At 33.0% G+C, this 24,147-nt stretch overlaps 1 protein-coding gene across 1 annotated transcript in view; it reads right to left on the reverse strand.

The window, feature by feature from the left end:
- Nucleotides 1-24,147, reverse strand: part of LOC130896816 (low-density lipoprotein receptor-related protein 4) — a 61,272-nt gene that overhangs the window by 32,033 nt on the left and 5,092 nt on the right. Inside the window, exons 4-15 of the mRNA XM_057805142.1 lie at nucleotides 17,449-17,727; nucleotides 17,006-17,396; nucleotides 16,165-16,352; nucleotides 14,407-14,536; nucleotides 14,226-14,332; nucleotides 13,700-13,859; nucleotides 13,490-13,640; nucleotides 13,125-13,441; nucleotides 9,653-9,839; nucleotides 9,358-9,511; nucleotides 7,111-7,611; nucleotides 6,768-7,057 (exon numbers count right to left, since the gene is read on the reverse strand). Coding sequence (XP_057661125.1) covers nucleotides 6,768-7,057; nucleotides 7,111-7,611; nucleotides 9,358-9,511; nucleotides 9,653-9,839; nucleotides 13,125-13,441; nucleotides 13,490-13,640; nucleotides 13,700-13,859; nucleotides 14,226-14,332; nucleotides 14,407-14,536; nucleotides 16,165-16,352; nucleotides 17,006-17,396; nucleotides 17,449-17,727 — 2,855 coding nt within the window. The remainder of the gene's footprint in view (nucleotides 1-6,767; nucleotides 7,058-7,110; nucleotides 7,612-9,357; nucleotides 9,512-9,652; nucleotides 9,840-13,124; nucleotides 13,442-13,489; nucleotides 13,641-13,699; nucleotides 13,860-14,225; nucleotides 14,333-14,406; nucleotides 14,537-16,164; nucleotides 16,353-17,005; nucleotides 17,397-17,448; nucleotides 17,728-24,147) is intronic.

Genomic DNA, 24,147 nt, shown 5'->3' on the forward strand with positions numbered 1-24,147 from the left:
ACTAGTGTTTTCTTTCCTTTTATTCTTCGTATTTTTAACAGCTTCATCTATAACCACCACAAACAATAATGAACTCAAGATACATCTTTGTTTGTCCACGTCTTTTGTAGCTTTCTTCAATGTTTCTACTACTGTTTTCTTTCCTTTTCTTCTTCGTATCTCTGACTGCTTCATCTATAACCACCACAAACAATAATGACCTCAAGATACATCTTTGTTTATCCACGTCTTTTGTAGCTTTCTTCAATGTTTCTACTACTGTTTTCTTTCCATTTATTCTTCGTATCTTTAACTGCTTCATCTATAACCACCACAAACAATAATGAACTCAAGATACATCTTTGTTTTTCCACGTCTTTTGTAGCTTTCTTCAATGTTTCTACTAGTGTTTTCTTTCCTTTTATTCTTCGTATTTTTAACTGCTTCATCTATAACCACCACAAACAATAATGAACTCAAGATACATCTTTGTTTGTCCACGTCTTTTGTAGCTTTCTTCAATGTTTCTACTACTGTTTTCTTTCCTTTTCTTCTTCGTATCTCTGACTGCTTCATCTATAACCACCACAAACAATAATGACCTCAAGATACATCTTTGTTTATCCACGTCTTTTGTAGCTTTCTTCAATGTTTCTACTACTGTTTTCTTTCCATTTATTCTTCGTATCTTTAACTGCTTCATCTATAACCACCACAAACAATAATGAACTCAAGATACATCTTTGTTTTTCCACGTCTTTTGTAGCTTTCTTCAATGTTTCTACTAGTGTTTTCTTTCCTTTTATTCTTCGTATTTTTAACTGCTTCATCTATAACCACCACAAACAATAATGAACTCAAGATACATCTTTGTTTATCCACGTCTTTTGTAGCTTTCTTCAATGTTTCTACTAGTGTTTTCTTTCCTTTTCTTCTTCGTATCTCTGACTGCTTCATCTATAACCACCACAAACAATAATGACCTCAAGATACATCTTTGTTTATCCACGTCTTTAGAGCTTTCTTCAATGTTTCTACTACTGTTTTCTTTCCTTTTATTCATCGTATCTCTGTCTGCTTCATCTATAAGCACCACAAACAATAATGAGCTCAAGATACTTCTTTGTTTATCCACATCTTTTGTAGCTTTCTTCAATGTTTCTACTAGTGTTTTCTTTCCTTTTATTCTTCGTATTTTTAACTGCTTCATCTATAACCACCACAAACAATAATGAACTCAAGATACATCTTTGTTTATCCACGTCTTTAGAGCTTTCTTCAATGTTTCTACTACTGTTTTCTTTCCTTTTATTCATCGTATCTCTGTCTGCTTCATCTATAAGCACCACAAACAATAATGAGCTCAAGATACTTCTTTGTTTATCCACATCTTTTGTAGCTTTCTTCAATGTTTCTACTAGTGTTTTCTTTCCATTTATTCTTCGTATCTTTAACTGCTTCATCTATAACCACCACAAACAATAATGAACTCAAGATACATCTTTGTTTTTCCACGTCTTCTGTAGCTTTCTTCAATGTTTCTACTAGTGTTTTCTTTCCTTTTATTCTTCGTATTTTTACTGCTTCATCTATAACCACCACAAACAATAATGAACTCAAGATACATCTTTGTTTGTCCACGTCTTTTGTAGCTTTCTTCAATGTTTCTACTACTGTTTTCTTTCCTTTTCTTCTTCGTATCTCTGACTGCTTCATCTATAACCACCACAAACAATAATGACCTCAAGATACATCTTTGTTTATCCACGTCTTTAGAGCTTTCTTCAATGTTTCTACTACTGTTTTCTTTCCTTTTATTCATCGTATCTCTGTCTGCTTCATCTATAAGCACCACAAACAATAATGAGCTCAAGATACTTCTTTGTTTATCCACATCTTTTGTAGCTTTCTTCAATGTTTCTACTAGTGTTTTCTTTCCGTTTATTCTTCGTATTTTTAACTGCTTCATCTATAACCACCACAAACAATAATGAACTCAAGATACATCTTTGTTTGTCCACGTCTTTTGTAGCTTTCTTCAATGTTTCTACTACTGTTTTCTTTCCATTTATTCTTCGTATCTTTAACTGCTTCATCTATAACCACCACAAACAATAATGAACTCAAGATACATCTTTGTTTTTCCACGTCTTTTGTAGCTTTCTTCAATGTTTCTACTAGTGTTTTCTTTCCTTTTATTCTTCGTATTTTTAACAGCTTCATCTATAACCACCACAAACAATAATGAACTCAAGATACATCTTTGTTTGTCCACGTCTTTTGTAGCTTTCTTCAATGTTTCTACTACTGTTTTCTTTCCTTTTCTTCTTCGTATCTCTGACTGCTTCATCTATAACCACCACAAACAATAATGACCTCAAGATACATCTTTGTTTATCCACGTCTTTTGTAGCTTTCTTCAATGTTTCTACTACTGTTTTCTTTCCATTTATTCTTCGTATCTTTAACTGCTTCATCTATAACCACCACAAACAATAATGAACTCAAGATACATCTTTGTTTTTCCACGTCTTTTGTAGCTTTCTTCAATGTTTCTACTAGTGTTTTCTTTCCTTTTATTCTTCGTATTTTTAACTGCTTCATCTATAACCACCACAAACAATAATGAACTCAAGATACATCTTTGTTTGTCCACGTCTTTTGTAGCTTTCTTCAATGTTTCTACTACTGTTTTCTTTCCTTTTCTTCTTCGTATCTCTGACTGCTTCATCTATAACCACCACAAACAATAATGACCTCAAGATACATCTTTGTTTATCCACGTCTTTTGTAGCTTTCTTCAATGTTTCTACTACTGTTTTCTTTCCATTTATTCTTCGTATCTTTAACTGCTTCATCTATAACCACCACAAACAATAATGAACTCAAGATACATCTTTGTTTTTCCACGTCTTTTGTAGCTTTCTTCAATGTTTCTACTAGTGTTTTCTTTCCTTTTATTCTTCGTATTTTTAACTGCTTCATCTATAACCACCACAAACAATAATGAACTCAAGATACATCTTTGTTTGTCCACGTCTTTTGTAGCTTTCTTCAATGTTTCTACTACTGTTTTCTTTCCTTTTATTCTTCGTATCTTTAACTGCTTCATCTATAACCACCACAAACAATAATGAACTCAAGATACATCTTTGTTTATCCACGTCTTTTGTAGCTTTCTTCAATGTTTCTACTACTGTTTTCTTTCCTTTTCTTCTTCGTATCTCTGACTGCTTCATCTATAACCACCACAAACAATAATGAACTCAAGATTCATCTTTGTTTGTCCACGTCTTTTGTAGCTTTCTTCAATGTTTCTACTACTGTTTTCTTTCCATTTATTCTTCGTATCTTTAACTGCTTCATCTATAACCACCACAAACAATAATGACCTCAAGATACATCTTTGTTTATCCACGTCTTTTGTAGCTTTCTTCAATGTTTCTACTACTGTTTTCTTTCCTTTTATTCTTCGTATCTTTAACTGCTTCATCTATAACCACCACAAACAATAATGAACTCAAGATACATCTTTGTTTATCCACGTCTTTTGTAGCTTTCTTCAATGTTTCTACTACTGTTTTCTTTCCTTTTCTTCTTCGTATCTCTGACTGCTTCATCTATAACCACCACAAACAATAATGACCTCAAGATACATCTTTGTTTATCCACGTCTTTTGTAGCTTTCTTCAATGTTTCTACTACTGTTTTCTTTCCATTTATTCTTCGTATCTTTAACTGCTTCATCTATAACCACCACAAACAATAATGACCTCAAGATACATCTTTGTTTATCCACGTCTTTAGAGCTTTCTTCAATGTTTCTACTACTGTTTTCTTTCCTTTTCTTCTTCGTATCTCTGACTGCTTCATCTATAACCACCACAAACAATAATGACCTCAAGATACATCTTTGTTTATCCACGTCTTTAGAGCTTTCTTCAATGTTTCTACTACTGTTTTCTTTCCTTTTATTCATCGTATCTCTGTCTGCTTCATCTATAAGCACCACAAACAATAATGAGCTCAAGATACTTCTTTGTTTATCCACATCTTTTGTAGCTTTCTTCAATGTTTCTACTAGTGTTTTCTTTCCTTTTATTCTTCGTATTTTTAACTGCTTCATCTATAACCACCACAAACAATAATGACCTCAAGATACATCTTTGTTTATCCACGTCTTTAGAGCTTTCTTCAATGTTTCTACTACTGTTTTCTTTCCTTTTCTTCTTCGTATCTCTGACTGCTTCATCTATAACCACCACAAACAATAATGAACTCAAGATACATCTTTGTTTTTCCACGTCTTTTGTAGCTTTCTTCAATGTTTCTACTAGTGTTTTCTTTCCTTTTATTCTTCGTATTTTTAACTGCTTCATCTATAACCACCACAAACAATAATGAACTCAAGATACATCTTTGTTTTTCCACGTCTTTTGTAGCTTTCTTCAATGTTTCTACTAGTGTTTTCTTTCCTTTTATTCTTCGTATCTTTAACTGCTTCATCTATAACCACCACAAACAATAATGAACTCAAGATACTTCTTTGTTTTTCCACGTCTTTTGTAGCTTTCTTCAATGTTTCTACTAGTGTTTTCTTTCCTTTTATTCTTCGTATTTTTAACTGCTTCATCTATAACCACCACAAACAATAATGAACTCAAGATACTTCTTTGTTTATCCACATCTTTTGTAGCTTTCTTCAATGTTTCTACTACTGTTTTCTTTCCTTTTATTCTTCGTATCTTTAACTGCTTCATCTATAACCACCACAAACAATAATGAACTCAAGATACATCTTTGTTTTTCCACGTCTTTTGTAGCTCTCTTCAATGTTTCTACTAGTGTTTTCTTTCCTTTTATTCTTCGTATTTTTAACTGCTTCATCTATAACCACCACAAACAATAATGAACTCAAGATACATCTTTGTTTGTCCACGTCTTTTGTAGCTTTCTTCAATGTTTCTACTACTGTTTTCTTTCCTTTTCTTCTTCGTATCTCTGACTGCTTCATCTATAACCACCACAAACAATAATGAACTCAAGATACATCTTTGTTTGTCCACGTGTTTTGTAGCTTTCTTCAATGTTTCTACTACTGTTTTCTTTCCTTTTCTTCTTCGTATCTCTGACTGCTTCATCTATAACCACCACAAACAATAATGACCTCAAGATACATCTTTGTTTATCCACGTCTTTAGAGCTTTCTTCAATGTTTCTACTACTGTTTTCTTTCCTTTTCTTCTTCGTATCTCTGACTGCTTCATCTATAACCACCACAAACAATAATGAACTCAAGATACATCTTTGTTTTTCCACGTCTTTTGTAGCTTTCTTCAATGTTTCTACTAGTGTTTTCTTTCCTTTTATTCTTCGTATTTTTAACTGCTTCATCTATAACCACCACAAACAATAATGAACTCAAGATACATCTTTGTTTTTCCACGTCTTTTGTAGCTTTCTTCAATGTTTCTACTACTGTTTTCTTTCCATTTATTCTTCGTATCTTTAACTGCTTCATCTATAACCACCACAAACAATAATGAACTCAAGATACTTCTTTGTTTTTCCACGTCTTTTGTAGCTTTCTTCAATGTTTCTACTAGTGTTTTCTTTCCTTTTATTCTTCGTATTTTTAACTGCTTCATCTATAACCACCACAAACAATAATGAACTCAAGATACTTCTTTGTTTATCCACATCTTTTGTAGCTTTCTTCAATGTTTCTACTACTGTTTTCTTTCCTTTTCTTCTTCGTATCTCTGACTGCTTCATCTATAACCACCACAAACAATAATGAACTCAAGATACATCTTTGTTTGTCCACGTCTTTTGTAGCTTTCTTCAATGTTTCTTCTACTGTTTTCTTTCCTTTTTTTCTTCGTATCTTTAACTGCTTCATCTATAACCACCACAAACAATAATGACCTCAAGATACTTCTTTGTTTATCCAGGTCTTTTGTAGCTTTCTTCAATGTTTCTACTACTGTTTTCTTTCCTTTTCTTCTTCGTATCTCTGACTGCTTCATCTATAACCACCACAAACAATAATGACCTCAAGATACTTCTTTGTTTATCCATATCTTTTGTAGCTTTCTTCAATGTTTCTACTAGTGTTTTCTTTCCTTTTATTCTTCGTATCTTTAACTGCTTCATCTATAACCACCACAAACAATAATGAACTTAAGATACATCTTTGTTTATCCACGTCTTTTGTAGCTTTCTTCAATGTTGGTACTACTGTTTTCTTTCCTTTTTTTCTTCGTATCTTTAACTGCTTCATCTATAACCACCACAAACAATAATGAACTTAAGATACATCTTTGTTTAACCTCTAATGTGGTTTCGAACGATTCTGATTTCTCTTTCTCGTTTTTTTTTCGGTAGTTTGGGGTAAGTATCCACAAATTCAACTCCCACGGTGTTTGGTTTTCATTACAAGCTTTCTTATGTAACTGATGGTATTGCAATTCGCATGTTCATGGTTATGGTACCAAATCTTGGTACTTTTCTTAGCTCTAGTTTTTCTATAGCTTCGATGCCTATTTTTATTGGGACCTAATCAAACTTCTTGATTAGTTGATGTACTTTCATCTTCATATGTCCTTTATAAAAGTACACCCTCCATTTTACCATGATATCTTCTTTATTTACAAGTTAACATCGTAAAGAATGAGCTTCGGTTAACCTTGTATCAAAATAATCTCAGTATTGAAAGTATCTTGAGCAAATTTTGCTTCGAAAAAATTTCTTTAGAGGTATTATGAACCAAAAATGAAGTCACTTACCATTTCGTATTGATGTTGATGACTTCCATCCATGTACTTGATCCTCAGGTCTTTCTTTCTGGCGAATAATAGAAATTTATCAGGTTTCTGACAGGATTTTTTATCGGATTTCAATTTCTGACCCATCCGACAAACACAACTATACGAATTTTTGTTTGGTAGACACATATGGGCACAACCACCGTTATTTTTACCGCAATGGTTCTTATATTTCGGTTGTCGTTGCGGATGATAACTATGGATATCCATTGGAAAATGTAGCTGAGAATGCAGGGGACGCATACCAGCACCTGTTGAAAAAATTCATGTTCATATTGATTTAATAAATAGAAAAAATACTTACCTGTCACTTTATTAGCTGTCGAAATGGACTTGGTATGCCAGTCGGTCCAAAAAATGGCATCTTCGAAAATGGTAATCGCGAAAGGATGAGGCAATCCTTTACTAATAACCTTTTTCCTATATTTTCCATCAAAATTAGATGTTTCTATAACATTATGTTTAGCATCGGCCCAATAAATTTGATTTGAAGTATAATCTATGGTTAAGCCGTTAGGCCAAAATACAGATTCGGTAATGATACTGTATCTTTTTGAACCGTCCATTTCGGCGCGTTCTATTTTAGGATTTGGGCCCCAATCAGTCCAAAATATGAGAGCTTGTCCCGGATGAACTGCTATAGCTCTGGGTTTGTCGATTTCGCTGGCCGCTATTATGGATCTTTGTTGACCGTCTAGAGTAGCTACTTCGATTCTTCTGGTACCGGAATCCGTCCAAAATATCAGATCGTGTATCCAGTCTAAGGCTACTCCACCTGGTGACTCCAATCCAGATTTTATCACATCTTAAATTAAAAAGTATTGAAATCATGGTTTAACACCATAAATAAAGTTTTTGTTAGAAATATAAATATCTATGACTTAATTAACACTAACTAATCCAAGCACATCATCAAATTTCATTGTCGTTTTGGTAGTTTCAAGTTGTTTTAACTTATCTTTTGTTTTTTTATTTTTTCAATTCCTTTTCTAGTGCCTGCTTTTCCTCTACCAGTTCTTTCATTTGTTGCCCATATTCTTTTTGTCTTTTCTTAATGTTTACCTTCCCTCATTTTTTTCTCATCATTCTAACCAATATACAGTTATTTTCTTTTTCTGGTGGCACTTTAGTTAAGTTTTTCTTTCATATCGTCCCATTCTCTTTGTTTTTTCCACAAGCTTCAATCATTAATTTCTTCTTTTTCCGATTTCTTTCAAGTTGTTCTAGCCTATCATTTGTTTGTCTTTTTTTCAATTCCTTCTCTAGCATCTTCTTTTTCTCTACCAGTTCTTTCATTTGTTGCCCATTTTCTTCTTGTCTCTTCTTAATGTCTACCATCATTTCTTAACAAATCTTCCAATTCTCTTCGTCTTTTCCTCAAGCTTAATTAACTAATTTCTTCTTTTTCCGATTTCTTTCAGATTGTTCTAGCCCATCATTTGTTTGTTTTTTTTTCAATTCCTTCTCTAGCGTCTTCTTTTTCTCTACCAGTTCTTTCATTTGTTGCCCATTTTCTTCTTGTCTCTTCTTAATGTCTACCATCATTTCTTAACAAATCTTCCAATTCTCTTCGTCTTTTCCTCAAGCTTAATTAACTAATTTCTTCTTTTTCCGATTTCTTTCAGATTGTTCTAGCCCATCATTTGTTTGTTTTTTCAATTCCTTCTCTAGCATATTCTTTTTCTCTACCAGTTCTTTCATTTGTTGCCCATTTTCTTCTTGTCTCTTCTTAATGTCTACCATCATTTCTTAACAAATCTTCCAATTCTCTTCGTCTTTTCCTCAAGCTTAATTAACTAATTTCTTCTTTTTCCGATTTCTTTCAGATTGTTCTAGCCCATCATTTGTTTGTTTTTTCAATTCCTTCTCTAGCATCTTCTCTTTCTCTACCAGTTCTTTCATTTGTTGCCCATTTTCTTCTTGTCTCTTCTTAATGTCTACCATCATTTCTTAACAAATCTTCCAATTCTCTTCGTCTTTTCCTCAAGCTTAGTTAACTAATTTCTTCTTTTTCCGATTTCTTTCAGGTTGTTCTAGCCCATCATTTGTTTGTTTTTTTTTTCAATACCTTCTCTAGCGTCTTCTCTTTCTCTACCAGTTCTTTCATTTGTTGCCCATTTTCTTCTTGTCTCTTCTTAATGTCTACCATCATTTCTTAACAAATCTTCCAGTTCTCTTTCTCTTTTTCTCTTGCTTTAAGAACTAATTTATTCTCTTTCTGATTTTTGCAAGTTGCTCTAACCTATCATTTGCTTTTTTAATTTCTTCTCTAGTTTTTTATTTTTCTCTTTCAATTCTCTCATTTATTGCTTATTGTAGTTTTGTTATTTCATCTACCATCATTTCTTCATTTTTTTCTCTTCATTCTAATCAATATTGACTCATTTCCTTTTTCTGGTGCGACTTTAATTAATTTTTTCTTTCTCAATAAATGTTCAAATACATTTTTAAACATAACAAAAAAATGGTATTTTTTGTTAAAATATGTAATATTGCAGAGCTACTGGGCTGAATCTGGTATTTATTTTTACATTTTATCATGGATAGTTACCTGTAATTTCGGTTCCATTTATGAAGGCCCTTCTTATAACATCCATAGATACATCCGACCAAAATATATAACCTTTCTCGTAATGATAATCTAATGATATGGCATTGTGGAGTCCTCTCAAAATCGCAGTATACTTTGAATTACTTAGGGATACCTAAAAATTGAAAAAAAAAAGTCTTTTTCTAAATCCTAATCATTTTCCGATAAAAATCTTCCACCGCTTGATCAATTACGTGATAAAATCAATAGTATCAACAATTATTTTAAATATAGATTAAAATTTTCATATCCTCACCTCCCTTATATCGATTCTATTGGCAAATAATAAAGTTGGTGGCGCCCCCATCGCTTTGCAAGTCCTCAAATCCGGTCTCAAGACATAGCCGGTCATACAACCGCATTTGAAACTACCAATTGTGTTGTTACAATTTTGGGAACAAACAGGATCAGTTGCATATAAACATTCGTTAATATCGTCGCAGCTAAAAACATATATACAGTGTTCACAAAAAAAACTAGATTCTCTATTTAATTTTAAGACAAAAACTTCTATAAACATGAATAGATTTGTAAATTCCCAATGAGAATACTTATCACACATATCTTATTAAAAAATTACACAACTTCGACGGATTCTGTATATAAACAAAGTGTTACGAATTCGTTCACTGACATGTATCGTGAAGCCGGTCCTGTTCGATTATGTTAATAGAATCTGAAGTTTGGCGTTTTTATACGATACATTGTATTTACATCGCGTTGTGACTCTTTATAGAAACGATTCTAAGTAGGCCTTTCATTCAAAAAATTCATATTCATTTATAAATTCATTCATAAAACGAGTCTATTCAGTCAAATCCTGATGACTTTTCGTTCATAGTTAAGTGTTACTGAATAATTTAGTGGATAGTGATTAGTTTAGTGCATTTAGTGTATAAATAAATTAAAAAACAGTTGGATTAAATAACAGAATTAAATTGAAAAAAATATCAAAACATAATGGACAAGATGGACTGTAAAGCCGGTCCTGTTTGATTATGTTAATAGTATATAAAGTTTGGAGGATGTGCCGGGTAAAAATTCCTAAAAAGGTTGCAAAACACCATCCTTTGTATAATTTTCATAGGATAATTACATCGTGCTGTGACTCATTTTATAGAAACGTTTATAAGTCTAAGAACACCTTTTGTTCATTTTGCAATTTAGAGATTTCCAGGAAATCAAGATTTTGATGATAATGTAGAAGAACGAGTCATTCAGTCAAATAGTAACAAGTTTTATCGAATAGTTAAGTTTTACTGAATAATTTAGTGGAAAGTGGTTAGTTTAGTGTATTTAGTGTTAGTGAATAAATAAATTCACCCTACATTCAAAAATCTATTTAAACAAATAAGAAAAATAGGTTACAAAACTATCATTAGACGTAGTGTTACGAATTAGTCCACGACATGTACCGTCAAACCGGTCCTGCTCGGTTATTTTCGATAGAAACGTTTCCATGAAGACCTTTTTGTTTATTTACGGCAAATTAGAAATTTCCAGGAAATCAAGATTTTGATGATAATGTAGAAAAACGAGTCATTCAGTCAAATAGTAACAAGTTTTATCGAATAGTTAAGTGTTACTGAACAATTTAGTGGAAAGTGGTTAGTTTAGTGTATTTAGTGTTAGTGAATAAATAAATTCACCCTACATTCAAAGATCTATTTAAACAAATAAGAAAAATAGGTTACAAAACTATCATTACACGTAGTGTTACGAATTCGTCCACGACATGTACCGTCAAACCGGTCCTGCTCGGTTATTTTCGATAGAAACGTTTCCATGAAGACCTTTTTCTTTATTTACGGCAAATTAGAAATTTCCAGGAAATCAAGATTTTGATGATAATGTAGAAAAATGAGTCATTCAGTCAAATAGTAACAAGTTTTATCGAATAGTTAAGTGTTACTGAATAATTTAGTGGAAAGTGGTTAGTTTAGTGTATTTAGTGTTAGTGAATAAATAAATTCACCCTACATTCAAAAATCTATTAACACAAATAAGAAAAATAGGTTACAAAACTATCATTACACGTAGTGTTACGAATTCGTCCACGACATGTACCGTCAAACCGGTCTTGCTCGGTTATTTTCGATAGAAACGTTTCCATGAAGACCTTTTTGTTTATTTACGGCAAATTAGAAATTTCCAGGAAATCAAGATTTTGATGATAATGTAGAAAAATGAGTCATTCAGTCAAATAGTAACAAGTTTTATCGAATAGTTAAGTGTTACTGAACAATTTAGTGGAAAGTGGTTAGTTTAGTGTATTTAGTGTTAGTGAATAAATAAATTCACCCTACATTCAAAAATCTATTTAAACAAATAAGAAAAATAGGTTACAAAACTATCATTACACGTAGTGTTACGAATTCGTCCACGACATGTACCGTCAAACCGGTCCTGCTCGGTTATTTTCGATAGAAACGATTGTATGAAGACATTTTTCTTTATTTACGGCAAATTAGAAATTTCCAGGAAATCAAGATTTTGATGATAATGTAGAAAAATGAGTCATTCAGTCAAATAGTAACAAGTTTTATCGAATAGTTAAGTGTTACTGAATAATTTAGTGGAAAGTGGTTAGTTTAGTGTATTTAGTGTTAGTGAATAAATAAATTCACCCTACATTCAAATATCTATTTAAACAAATAAGAAAAATAGGTTACAAAACTATCATTACACGTAGTGTTACGAATTCGTCCACGACATGTACCGTCAAACCGGTCCTGCTCGGTTATTTTCGATAGAAACGATTGTATGAAGACATTTTTCTTTATTTACGGCAAATTAGAAATTTCCAGGAAATCAAGATTTTGATGATAATGTAGAAAAACGAGTCATTCAGTCAAATAGTAACAAGTTTTATCGAATAGTTAAGTGTTACTGAACAATTTAGTGGAAAGTGGTTAGTTTAGTGTATTTAGTGTTAGTGAATAAATAAATTCACCCTACATTCAAAAATCTATTTAAACAAATAAGAAAAATAGGTTACAAAACTATCATTACACGTAGTGTTACGAATTCGTCCACGACATGTACCGTCAAACCGGTCCTGCTCGGTTATTTTCGATAGAAACGATTGTATGAAGACATTTTTCTTTATTTACGGCAAATTAGAAATTTCCAGGAAATCAAGATTTTGATGATAATGTAGAAAAACGAGTCATTCAGTCAAATAGTAACAAGTTTTATCGAATAGTTAAGTGTTACTGAACAATTTAGTGGAAAGTGGTTAGTTTAGTGTATTTAGTGTTAGTGAATAAATAAATTCACCCTACATTCAAAAATCTATTAACACAAATAAGAAAAATAGGTTACAAAACTATCATTAGACGTAGTGTTACGAATTAGTCCACGACATGTACCGTCAAACCGGTCCTGCTCGGTTATTTTCGATAGAAACGTTTCCATGAAGACCTTTTTGTTTATTTACGGCAAATTAGAAATTTCCTGGAAATGAAGATTCTGGAATGTGATGATAAGATATAAAAAGAGTCTCGAGCAGATATAGAGTCAGTAAATAATTCTAATTGAAACGTGTATCGAAATAAATTAGTATGCTATGAATTAGATAGGTGCTTAGAATTAAATTTGAGTACACAGTGAATCGTCAAGTTTTACTAAATAACTTAGTGGATAGTGAATAGTTAAGTGCGTTTAGTGTTAGTGTATAAATGAATAAAGTAAATAAGATACAGGGTTATGTTGAAAAAATATCATACCTGACGCCGTCTTTGTTAAGTTGGAAACCGTTTAAACAAGAACAACCCTTATTACCATCGGCAGTAGTGATACAAAGTTGTTTACAAGTGGTATTTCTTTCGCATTCGCGTTTTGCGGGACATTGTTCTTCGTCTTCCCCTTTCGGGCAATCTCTCCTTCCATCGCATCTGTATTTTTTACTTATACACGTTTCCGTTTTATTGCTATTTGGATCAATACCGCTACAAGGAAATTTGGCTTCGTCGCAGACTATTTCGCATTTAGATTCGTCTTCACCTTGTGAACAATCTTCCAAACCGTCACACACCCATGTACGCTAAAAATATCAAATCGAATCTTCACTAGATTCTTTAGGTGTACTTACCAAAACACAAGCTCCATTGTCACAAGTATACTCATCCGGTGAACAAGTTTTCGTAATATTATAATCACAATTTATTTCATCTTCGTTATCATCACAGTCTAATTGTCTGTCGCATTTATATCTTTCCGGTATACACTTACCACTATTACATCTGAAATTAATTCAAATTATGATAAAACAAATTTTTTTTACGTAAAAACGTTCGCTCACTTGAATTCTCCTGAAACGCAGGTACTTTGTATCTTGGGACAATCATCCTCGTCGCTCCAATCATCACAATCATCATCACCATCGCACTTGAATTCGATTTTGATACAAACATGAGATGCACATTGGAACTCATTTTCCGTACAATATGGAGGAATAACATCTGAAAGAAATTTAGAATCGATTTTCTATGGATTTGATAAAAAATTGACTTTATAGACTTTATAGACTTTATAGGCTTTATAGACTTTATAGACTTTATAGACTTTATAGACTTTATAGACTTTATAGACTTTATAGACTTTAGACTTTATAGACTTTACAGACTTTACAGACTTTACAGACTTTATAGTCTTTACAGACTTTATAGACTTTATAGACTTTACAGACTTTATAGACTTTACAGACTTTATAGACTTTATAGACTTTATAAACTTTATAGACTTCAAGAAACAAAATTCATATTATCATATTAGCTCCAAATTAACGTCAAAAAAAAGTTACTGGTGATTAATTTCATCAAACTCACCACAATCGCTTTCATCGGAGCCATCAGTGCAGTCTATATGTCTATCACATTTCCAACTTATCGAGATGCATGTCGTGTCTGAGCATTCAAATTCATTTTCCTCGCATCTGCAAAAAAAAATCGTCGTCATTGAGTATATCTTTATAGGTAATCGAAATTGGCGTTCTTAAATTTTACTCACCCCGTAATAGTGCAATTAAATTCGTCAGAATAGTCTTTGCAGTCGTTGTCATTGTCACATGTCCATAATTTAGGTATACATAGGCCATTGTCGCATTGGAATTGATCGTTAGTACAATTCACATTAAAACCTAAAAATATTCATTTATATAAACCCATTCAGTGCAGTTGTTTTCTCAATATCTCAAAAAGACCTTTTTTTTATCAAAATTGAACCTTATTTCTGAAATATTTATCGTACATCTTGAAATTTTGAGATGATTCGATAGTTATTATTTGGCAAATAATTTTCGAGATATTTTAACCATCGATTGCTTTACAACATTTATCTCGAAATAGGTAAATTTGAAAAGCATATTTTGAGATAAAAGTTTTAAGCATTAACTGCTTTACGATATTTACCAAAAAAAAAAGTTAACCTGGCATCTCAATATGATATTGATTACTTGCTAAATGTTTATAAAGATAGACAATAAAGAAATTCGAAGAGCTCGGTGGTTTTAAGCTGTATTTTGATGAAGAGTCAAAGCAACCCTTTGAATCATTATCTCAAAAAAGATAAATTTGAAAAACACTATTTTGAGATAAAAATTTTAGTCTTTCTTAATCTCGATACAATTTTTTCGGTACGTATCCGATTTCTGTAGCATGTCTATTTTGTAAATCGACTCAAACTAAGTCGATATCTCGCTTTGTTTTTGAGATATTGAAGTCGTGAAAACCTAACCTAATCAAACCCCAACGGGACTTCGCTTTGAAAGCATTCGAAACATACTTTCATAGTCATAGAAAATAATCCCACGAAAATGATTGCAATTTAATTCCATATTTTGGCCAAGAAGATTCTGTATACAACTCAAATATCCCTCGTATAACAACACGTTCTGAGTACGTCCACCGTTAAAAATGTCAAACTTTATGATGTCAGATTTGACATATTCACACCAGTGTTACCATATCTCAAAACTTAAGTAGCAACCTTCGTATTACTGCCCATTTTACTTCAGAAACCTGTTATTTTTAATATACTAGAGTAAATTATGTAAAAATGAAACAAAAAAACTTTTTTTGATAAATTACACGACTCGTATCGAATTTATAGCGATTAAATCCTCATTCTAGACGAAGTATTAAACGTCATCTTTTCTATATAGCGAATCTCGAACTAACGTTTGGTTGTAACTTCAATCATCACTCGGAAACAAAGCGAGATGTCGAAAAATTTCACTCATTTTCGTTTTATTTTAGCCTAATTAAACTAAATTGTCTCTCCCTATAAGAAATTTACTCATAATATATATTCAAAACAATAAATTTAAATCGAACTGTCAGATATTGATCAACTATCAATTTTTCTTCTTTTTTATCTTCGAACAGTTATTCATCCATTTCTTTTTCTTCCATTTAACGTTAGTTTATGGATGATTCGATAATTAATCAATTCAATAAAATAAGTGTTTTTTATTTCAATTAAATGAATATTTTTCCCCATACGATTTCAATGTACCAGTACAAAAAGTTTGTTAAATATGTCGAAAACGATTAAAATCGATTGTAGTAATCGATTCTTGTTATCGGTAATGGCGTTAAATGACACTTAAATGACAATTTGATTCGTTTATTTTATTTGGATTTCTTTTCCACGATTAAATGTTTAATTAAGCTTTGGAAATACATAAAAATACATAAAATATGATGTAAGGGGTTATTTAAGTCTAATGGTTGTAATGAATAAAAACTTAGAGACTTGTAATCTTACCACAATGTGTTTCATCAGAAAAATCACCACAATCGTCATCTCCATCGCAGAGCCAATCTTTCAAAATACACTTTTTAGTTCTTGGACATAACACGTATTCCTTAGTTTCGTCACATTGCACATGGTGATCAATATGATCACAATCTAATTCGTCTTCGTTACCTTCACAATCATTAATTCCATCGCATCTGAAATTTCAAAGGATTGTTTTCACATCAGAAGAGTTCAGAATATTTTAAAGTGAAAACTAAAAATTTACAGCAACAGTTAATGTTGAATGGCAAAGAAAGTGTGTCCATTTCCTGTATGTGTGTGTGAAATGAAATGGCTGCAAGTCCATCAGTCCGACATCAGTTATTTATGTAGTTTGCATTAAAAAATATATTATATAGGGTGGAATATTCAATACGAATCACTAAATTGATTTTCTCACAGCCGGTCCTGGAATTTTTAAATTTAGCAAATACTAGTCGAATGGTTGATAGTATCATCGTGGAAAAAGTTGAAAAATCAAATAAGCCTTAAAAACACTAGAATCATGTAAAATTTTTGATCAATATTATACAGGGTATATCGAAAAAAAACTATCGAAGTCAGAAAAGCATTGCGCTTGTTATGTTATGAATGAATGATCTATGTGTCGACGCCATAATGGTTGGATAATTATACAGGATGGAATAAAAGAACATTCAGTCATCAATACGAGGTGTGGTCAAGTTTCGATGCCAAACATTCGTGCGGAAGTGACTTAAAAAAGGCAAATCTTGTTCTTTCATTAATTAAACGGGTTCAATAAATAAATTTTATATAACATCCTGAAGTTATACAAAAAATAACTAACCTCAGTTCTTCTTTTAAGCAAAAACAAGACTTCTTGCACAACATTTCGCTTTTCTTGCAAATTTTCTCGCACGAATGATGTTCTATAGCTTTTTTCGGTTGAACGTCTCTATTTTCTTGAGGTTTTATCGTCGGATACGTTTCGACGTATTCGTCGTTGTCGTCGTCTTCAGTTCTATGTACAAGATATGCTCCACTGCGAGACTCATCGTAATCAGATGAAATTCCTCTACCTCTCACGAATCCAAAGTCGAAGGGATACCGCGCGTTGGAAAATCCATAAATCGGTCTGCCGTTTGGATATTCGAAACGACCTCCGTATCTACCGCCTCCTCGATTCGACGGACGGTCACTTCGAGGGGGAATCTGGATGTGGTGAATTCCTGGATAACCTGGAATAGTTACAAAATAAACTAATGTATCAATAAACAAACGTTCGCTAACCTCTTATCATCGGTTCGTATTCATCCGCCCTCATATGAATTGGGAAAACGGGTACTGGTACTACGTAGGGTACGAATTGTGGCGGGCTGTACACTTGAGGAGACATCGTTGTGCGGATACCGTGTTGACGTTGTCCCGTTGCGTAGATCACCGATTTCGTACCAGGAGGTCGCAACGATCCCGATCCGTACATTTGTCTAGCTGCCCCTCTATGTGCTGAATAAAATGGAGGCGGCGGCAAAGTTACGGATGTATTGTTGTTATTATTGTTGCATTGGACTGGAAATTTTATATAGAAAAATCGAAATAAGTAAAAATTGGTACAAAATTAGTTATTAGCACATAACATGTCAACTATCTATGATTTTATTGATCCGGATGATGATTTCAATTAGTACGATGAAAGTAGGTTGTGAACATGATAAAAATCAGGCAATGTTAGGACCTCACATCGAAGAAACCTCACATAAGGTAGCTAAACAAAACAGTAGCAAAAAACCACCGACATCTCGCTTCATGAGCCCTTGGACCTTCACTCTAACCAGGTTTTTCGATCTATACCTGCAGGAAACCTGGCAAAATTCCAAAGGGCTCTGTAAGAGCATGGATGATGACAAATCGTCCTCTTCACCACGAGGGTTCTAAACAAACAGGGACCTCGGAACCCACCACTTCCAAAGGATCAATGTCCACCGATGACCAGGTGTTTAGACAATGCCTTTAGGAAACCTGGCAAAATTCCAAAGGGCTCTGCGAGAGCACGGATGATGACAAATCGTCCTCTTCACCACGAGGGTTCTAAACAAACAGGGACCTCGGAACCCACCACTTCCAAAGCATCAATGTCCACCGTTGTCTAGGTGTTTCGATAAAAGCCTGCAGGAAACCTGGCAAAATTTTGGAGGGACCTGCAAGAGTATGGACGATGACAAATCCTCCTCTTCAACCCGAGGGTTCTAAATAAACAGGGAGAGCGAAACTCACCATTCCTAAAGCATCAGTTTCTACCAATTTCCAAGCTGGACCGCTGATTTTGTTAAAGACCTTCTCAAACATCGTAACAGTGGTAAGAAGAAAAAAATAAAGGGCCTAACAGCTCCGAATCTTAAATTCATCTCGACCTATTCAGAGGTTCCAGTTCAGAGGTCCAAGTTGAAGAAATCCTGGTTGTACGTCCACCGAATAGAGAGTGGACTCCAAAAACCGAGCCAACCCGATATCGGCTTCAAGAAAGAACAGCTGGTGGATTCCATCGACGCAATGAACTCTATTTCACTCGAGTAGTTCGAGTGGTACCTGCCGTGTGGAGATGCCTGTGGATATTGATCTTGAACTTCTGGAGGTTGTAGTGTTCGGGAAAGGCGTGCCTTGGTAGCTGATTCCACAGGCTTGCACTTCTCCAAAGAAGTCTTCACGTCTCGCAAATATTTCTCTAGGCGGAATTATGTGGGACAATCGTTAAAAACTGCGAGTTAAAGTTCCTAATCTGGTTTTAAGGGACATCGGTCTTTGGTAATTTCAACTGAAGGTAAGACGGGCCTATCAGAAGGCATTGACTGTCCACTATTTAGTTAAGAACCATGAACAACCGATGTGAATGTACTCCGTAGAATAACTGCAAAGACTCTTCCAGACAAAAAGAAGAGAGCACATTATTCTAGACACAGAAAGAAATGAAAACATGCAACGGTGATGACTGCCCAAGATACAACCGATCCTACCACGGCAGAGGCTCTTCCGAGCTGTCCAGCATAATCCCACTTAGAGCAGTACCTGCGAGGACCAAGACAGTAGAATCTTTTACCATGATACCATGAAAGAGATTCCATGAAGTCACACAAAGATTCCAGGAAGTCACACACAATATAGCCCTGATCTAGCCCCGTCAGATTATTTTTTGTACGCAAATCTGAAGGCCGAGTTAAAGTGTAAAAAAATGAACAGCGACGATTAAATTAAACAGGTGAAGTAGGGACATTTTGAATCTAAAGATGCATCATATTTTCATAGTGGAATAGAAACTTTAATCAGACGTTTCGAAATGTTCCTATCTGGAAATAAAGCGGGAACATATTGGAAAATCATCAGAGCTTTTTATATTCAAGACCTTTTTTAGAAAGGCTTCGAATTAGGTACGAATCCACTATATTCTCCAGATCTGACATACTGTGATATCCGGCTGTTTTCAGAACTTAAAGAACGTATTAGGAACGAGTTTTTTCGGATAATTCACGGTAATTAAATGAATTGCGTAGGAATGAACCCTCGTGTTTGTGGAAAAACAAAGATTTTTTGTTAGAAATTAAAATTATTGATTGTTTTTGTTTTAATTAGGCTAAAAGTAACCCTATTACGTAATATTTTCATTTCGAAATTTATTTATAGAAAATAAATTTGCGGTGATATTGGTATTGATTCAATGTGGACAACTCATTCTAATTTTCATTCTCTTTTCTATATCCACTTGTTTACGACCAACTAATTTCGGCTTATCTGTGAATGGTTTCATTCAAGAAGCGAGTAAAGGACACATAGCAAGCTAGCGATGTTGCCAAATGGAAAAATTTGTAACCGACAATACTTATATATACACATATGTTTCATTGAAATTAACAATAATAATAATTATATAAATCAATAATATCTGTAGAATTTTTTAAATTTGGACGATGTTTTTGAGGCACCTCATACGATAGAAAAAAAAATTCAATAATCACAAAACTAAAAACACTAAAATTTAGTTTCATAACATTAAATAAAATCATTTTCAGTTGCAAATTGTGTGATTTTCAAAAAAAATTCGAACTTATTATTTACTTAGGACTCAATATAACCAGCAACAACTGTTGGGAGCGAGCTCTTAATAGATTATAGTCAAACCTTGAGTAGTACGGTTGTGTCTTGCTCTCGACGTTTCGCCTGGAATTTGACATCTTCAGAAACAGCGATCAGTTTGACTGCAGCATCAGCTAGAGCAAGACACAACGAACGAAAACAGAGCTTGCAAAAAATCGTACATATTTGAACGATGACTGTGAAAGCCTCGCACAATTATTATTGCTTATTATTCAAACAGTCGCCAATAATTAGTTAGTAGTAAAGGAGAATCCTTCAAACATCACTGGGAGTGCCATCAATGAAAATTCAAAACTTCTAATTTGAACAGTATTTAAAAAAACAACAAAAAACTTATTTAAAAAATTGGTGGATGCGACGTGGTACTCTCGCCTTTTTTTAAAGTTTTATCAATTCTTTCACGAATAAGAGAGTAATAGAATAATGAAGCATGCTTAAACCATAGGCGTATCCTTTCTTAGTAAAATCATTTTTCAATTTATACCTCGTGTATTTTCGTATGAAATAACATTTGTTTAAAAATAATGAATCTATTTCATCAATTTCGTATTTTTCTTTACAAATGGAACACAAAGAAAACAGTTTTTCTCTCATAGGATGGAACGTCTACTTTGAATCTAACCAATTCTGTAAATTCGTATCCTCATGGTAGTAGATTCAAAAATCAATAAACTACATTTAACAAAATCGTTTAGACCTGCCGATGTGCCCCATTATCAATCTTCGCCCATTTCCTGTTGGTGGATTTAAACTAGTGGATAGTAGTTTCATCTTTCAGCCAAATTCCGATTTATAATTGAACCACCCTCGTATTCTAATAGATATAGCTCCTGACCACCTTGGAGTCAATGTTACAGAAGGTAGTTAGCTTCAATCGAAGCTTTAGAAGATACTATTCAAATTCAAAGTTCTTTAACTTAACTTCGCAATCCCCCCGTATCACAACCGATTTCATCAATAGATTTTGATGGAATACTGTCTCACACCCCTATTACAACTCAAATTTAGCCCCCAGTGGTTTCAATTTCTTCTCTGAACTAAATAAACGAATTTAATAACCGATGAAGAGTTGGAAGAAGGGGTTTCAAGCTAGCTTCGACTCATAAAGAAAAAAGTACACCGCTTGCAAAAATATATTGATCTAAATGGCGATTAAGTCGAGAAATTGAGGAAACTCCAAGTTTTATTCAATACCAATAAACATGTTTTTAATTGTGAAAATTTATTGGGAAATTTATTATTTGAACAAACCTCGTAATATATGCAAATCGTAAACGTCAAATAATAATTTTATAAACAGATCGAAATGTATTTTTACCTGTTTTTGGTTAGAAGATATCAAAAATGAAGACGATTCGTCGAGAAAATAATAAAAACTAACCTATATATAGATTCTGTAGCTTTCAAGAATTTAATCTATTATCGACAACGTCGCAAGATTGGGAAGTTGCCAATCAATACTACAACGCATCCCACGTACCCAGACACGGTTGCTATGCTTACGCCAACGATTCGCCAGTGAAACAAAAAAATGTAAATCAGGAATGAATTTTCAGCACGTCGTTGTTGGCATAGAAAATGTTACAATTAATTTAGAGGTTAAAGAAGTTAATTGCAAAAAAAAATATAAAAATGGATGTTTGTAAATATAATGAACTGGTCATTTTAGTTTTATTGTGAAAACACTGTGATTCTGTTCAGGGCGCAAAGTGTGCGATGCAATCGGTCGCCATCAAAGCCCAGGGTCCAAAAAAATTGCAAAAACAACAAAAATTTTTGAATAAAAGTTGAGAAATTAAATAGGAATAAAACTATCTGTATATGGCAAAATACTTATAGAAATACCATGAGAATTTATACGTTTAGGTTTTCGGATACGATCTTTTTAACTAAAATATTTTCAAAGATGGTCGACTTCCGGTTCTACCGGAAGTCGACTGTAACTTTGTTATTTTGAATAGAACACCCTATATATTAATATATTTTTGAAATCTACGTAAAATTTTAGTATACTTTTGTCTAAAAACTTTTTTCGAAAAATGCAAACTTTTTGAGTTATTAATTTTTTTGTAAAAAATTTGACCGTTGCAGACCCTTATAAATTATTTTTTTACGATCATACCCTTAAATATATGAAAATTATTCCTATTCGGTTACTTTAAGCAAGGTCACAAGTATCTGAATTTATGTTGAGACATTTTTCATTTTATACAGGGTGTGTATAAAAAGTGTTCAAAGTTTAACTTCATAAATATCAAATTTTTTATTTTTTTGAATAGAGCCACCCGGATTTTTCTATTTTAATGCATTCAGGGATAAAAAATAACGCAAATTCATGTATGCTTTCCCATACCTAAACCTTACCACCTTACCGTTATCCAGATATTAAATGTTTTCTGTAAATTTTTAGAGGTTCGTTTGAAACAAAAGTTAAACGAATTAAACCAGTTATTGACCTGCAAAAATTTACAAAAAGCATTTAATATCTGTTTACATGAATTTGCTTTATTTTTCACCCCTGAATGTATTAAAATAGAAAAAACCAGGTGGTTCTATTCAAAAAAATAGAGAAATTTTATATTTATGAAGTTAGACTTTGAACACTTTTTATACACACCCTGTATAAAATGAAATTACTTTTAACATAGATTTAAATACGCCTTATCCTGCTAAAAGCAACTGAACAGGAATCATTTTCATATCTTTAAAGGTATCCTCGCAAAAAAATAATTTGTAAGGGTCTGCAAGGATCAAATTTTTTACAAAAAAATTAGTAACTCAAAAAGTATGGGTTTTTCGAAAAAAGGTTCTTAAACAAAAATATAATAGAATTTTACTAGATTTAAAAAATGTATTAATATACAGGGTATTATATTCAAAATAACAAAGTTAAAATCGATTTCCGGTTCTACCGGAAGTCGGTCATCTTTGAAAATATTTTAGTTGAAAAGATCGTATCCAGAAACCCAAACGAAGAAATTTTCATAATTCTACTATAAGTATTTTGCCATATACAGATAGTTTTAACTCGTCGTGGGACACCCTGTATAATTCAGTTACTGCCGATTCCTTTGTCGCGAAAACATGCCAGGCGGTAATTTCTTCATTTTTCCCAACATGAATAATGTCTGAAACGCTATAAAAACGATGCATGGTTATAATAACAGGGCAAACATTAAGGAAAAGCATGTTGGGTTTTAAAAACGCTCATGCGAATCCGAGAGCCCTTTTTGTACCTTGTGCGGTTCATACTTTGAACTTAACATCTCATCTCATCTCATGCAAGCGTTTTCATCCACAAAAAAGTGGGATGTTGTGAAAACAAACATCCCTTGGTTAAGTTTAAAGCCTCTAAATGATACAAGATGGTCCAGCAGAATTAATGCAGTAAAGTCACTTAAACTTGATTCAATCGAGGTTTCCGGAAGTCCTCTAGAACTAGCATCGACGCAAGACGTGAAGCCAGTTGTCCCTTAGCGTCTGTACAAAATTATTGTGGAATTATTATTTGTCATGGCGTTTTATTTCATATAAATATTGTCGGTTAACAAATCAAAAATGCTACAATTAATATTAAAGTATACTAAACCTACAAAAATTACGTCGATCCAGCAGTATTGATCTGACCAATCATTTTAATAAATTCTTGTACAAGCCAAAGACGTAGCATCCTCTCTCGAAATTGAAGAATACTTTCCACCGTAACCAAACGGTCAAGACAAAATTTAAACCGAAGCCCTCATGATACAAAAAACGCTTTAAATATTTGTTTTTTCTTAAAAAAAACCGATTATTTTTATCAAATTCATTTGGCGACTGGTAGATCAGGATAATGAGGATCCC

This window comes from Diorhabda carinulata, chromosome 7 (assembly GCF_026250575.1).
Source record: "Diorhabda carinulata isolate Delta chromosome 7, icDioCari1.1, whole genome shotgun sequence".
In the NCBI taxonomy this organism is placed as follows: Eukaryota; Metazoa; Arthropoda; class Insecta; order Coleoptera; family Chrysomelidae; genus Diorhabda; species Diorhabda carinulata.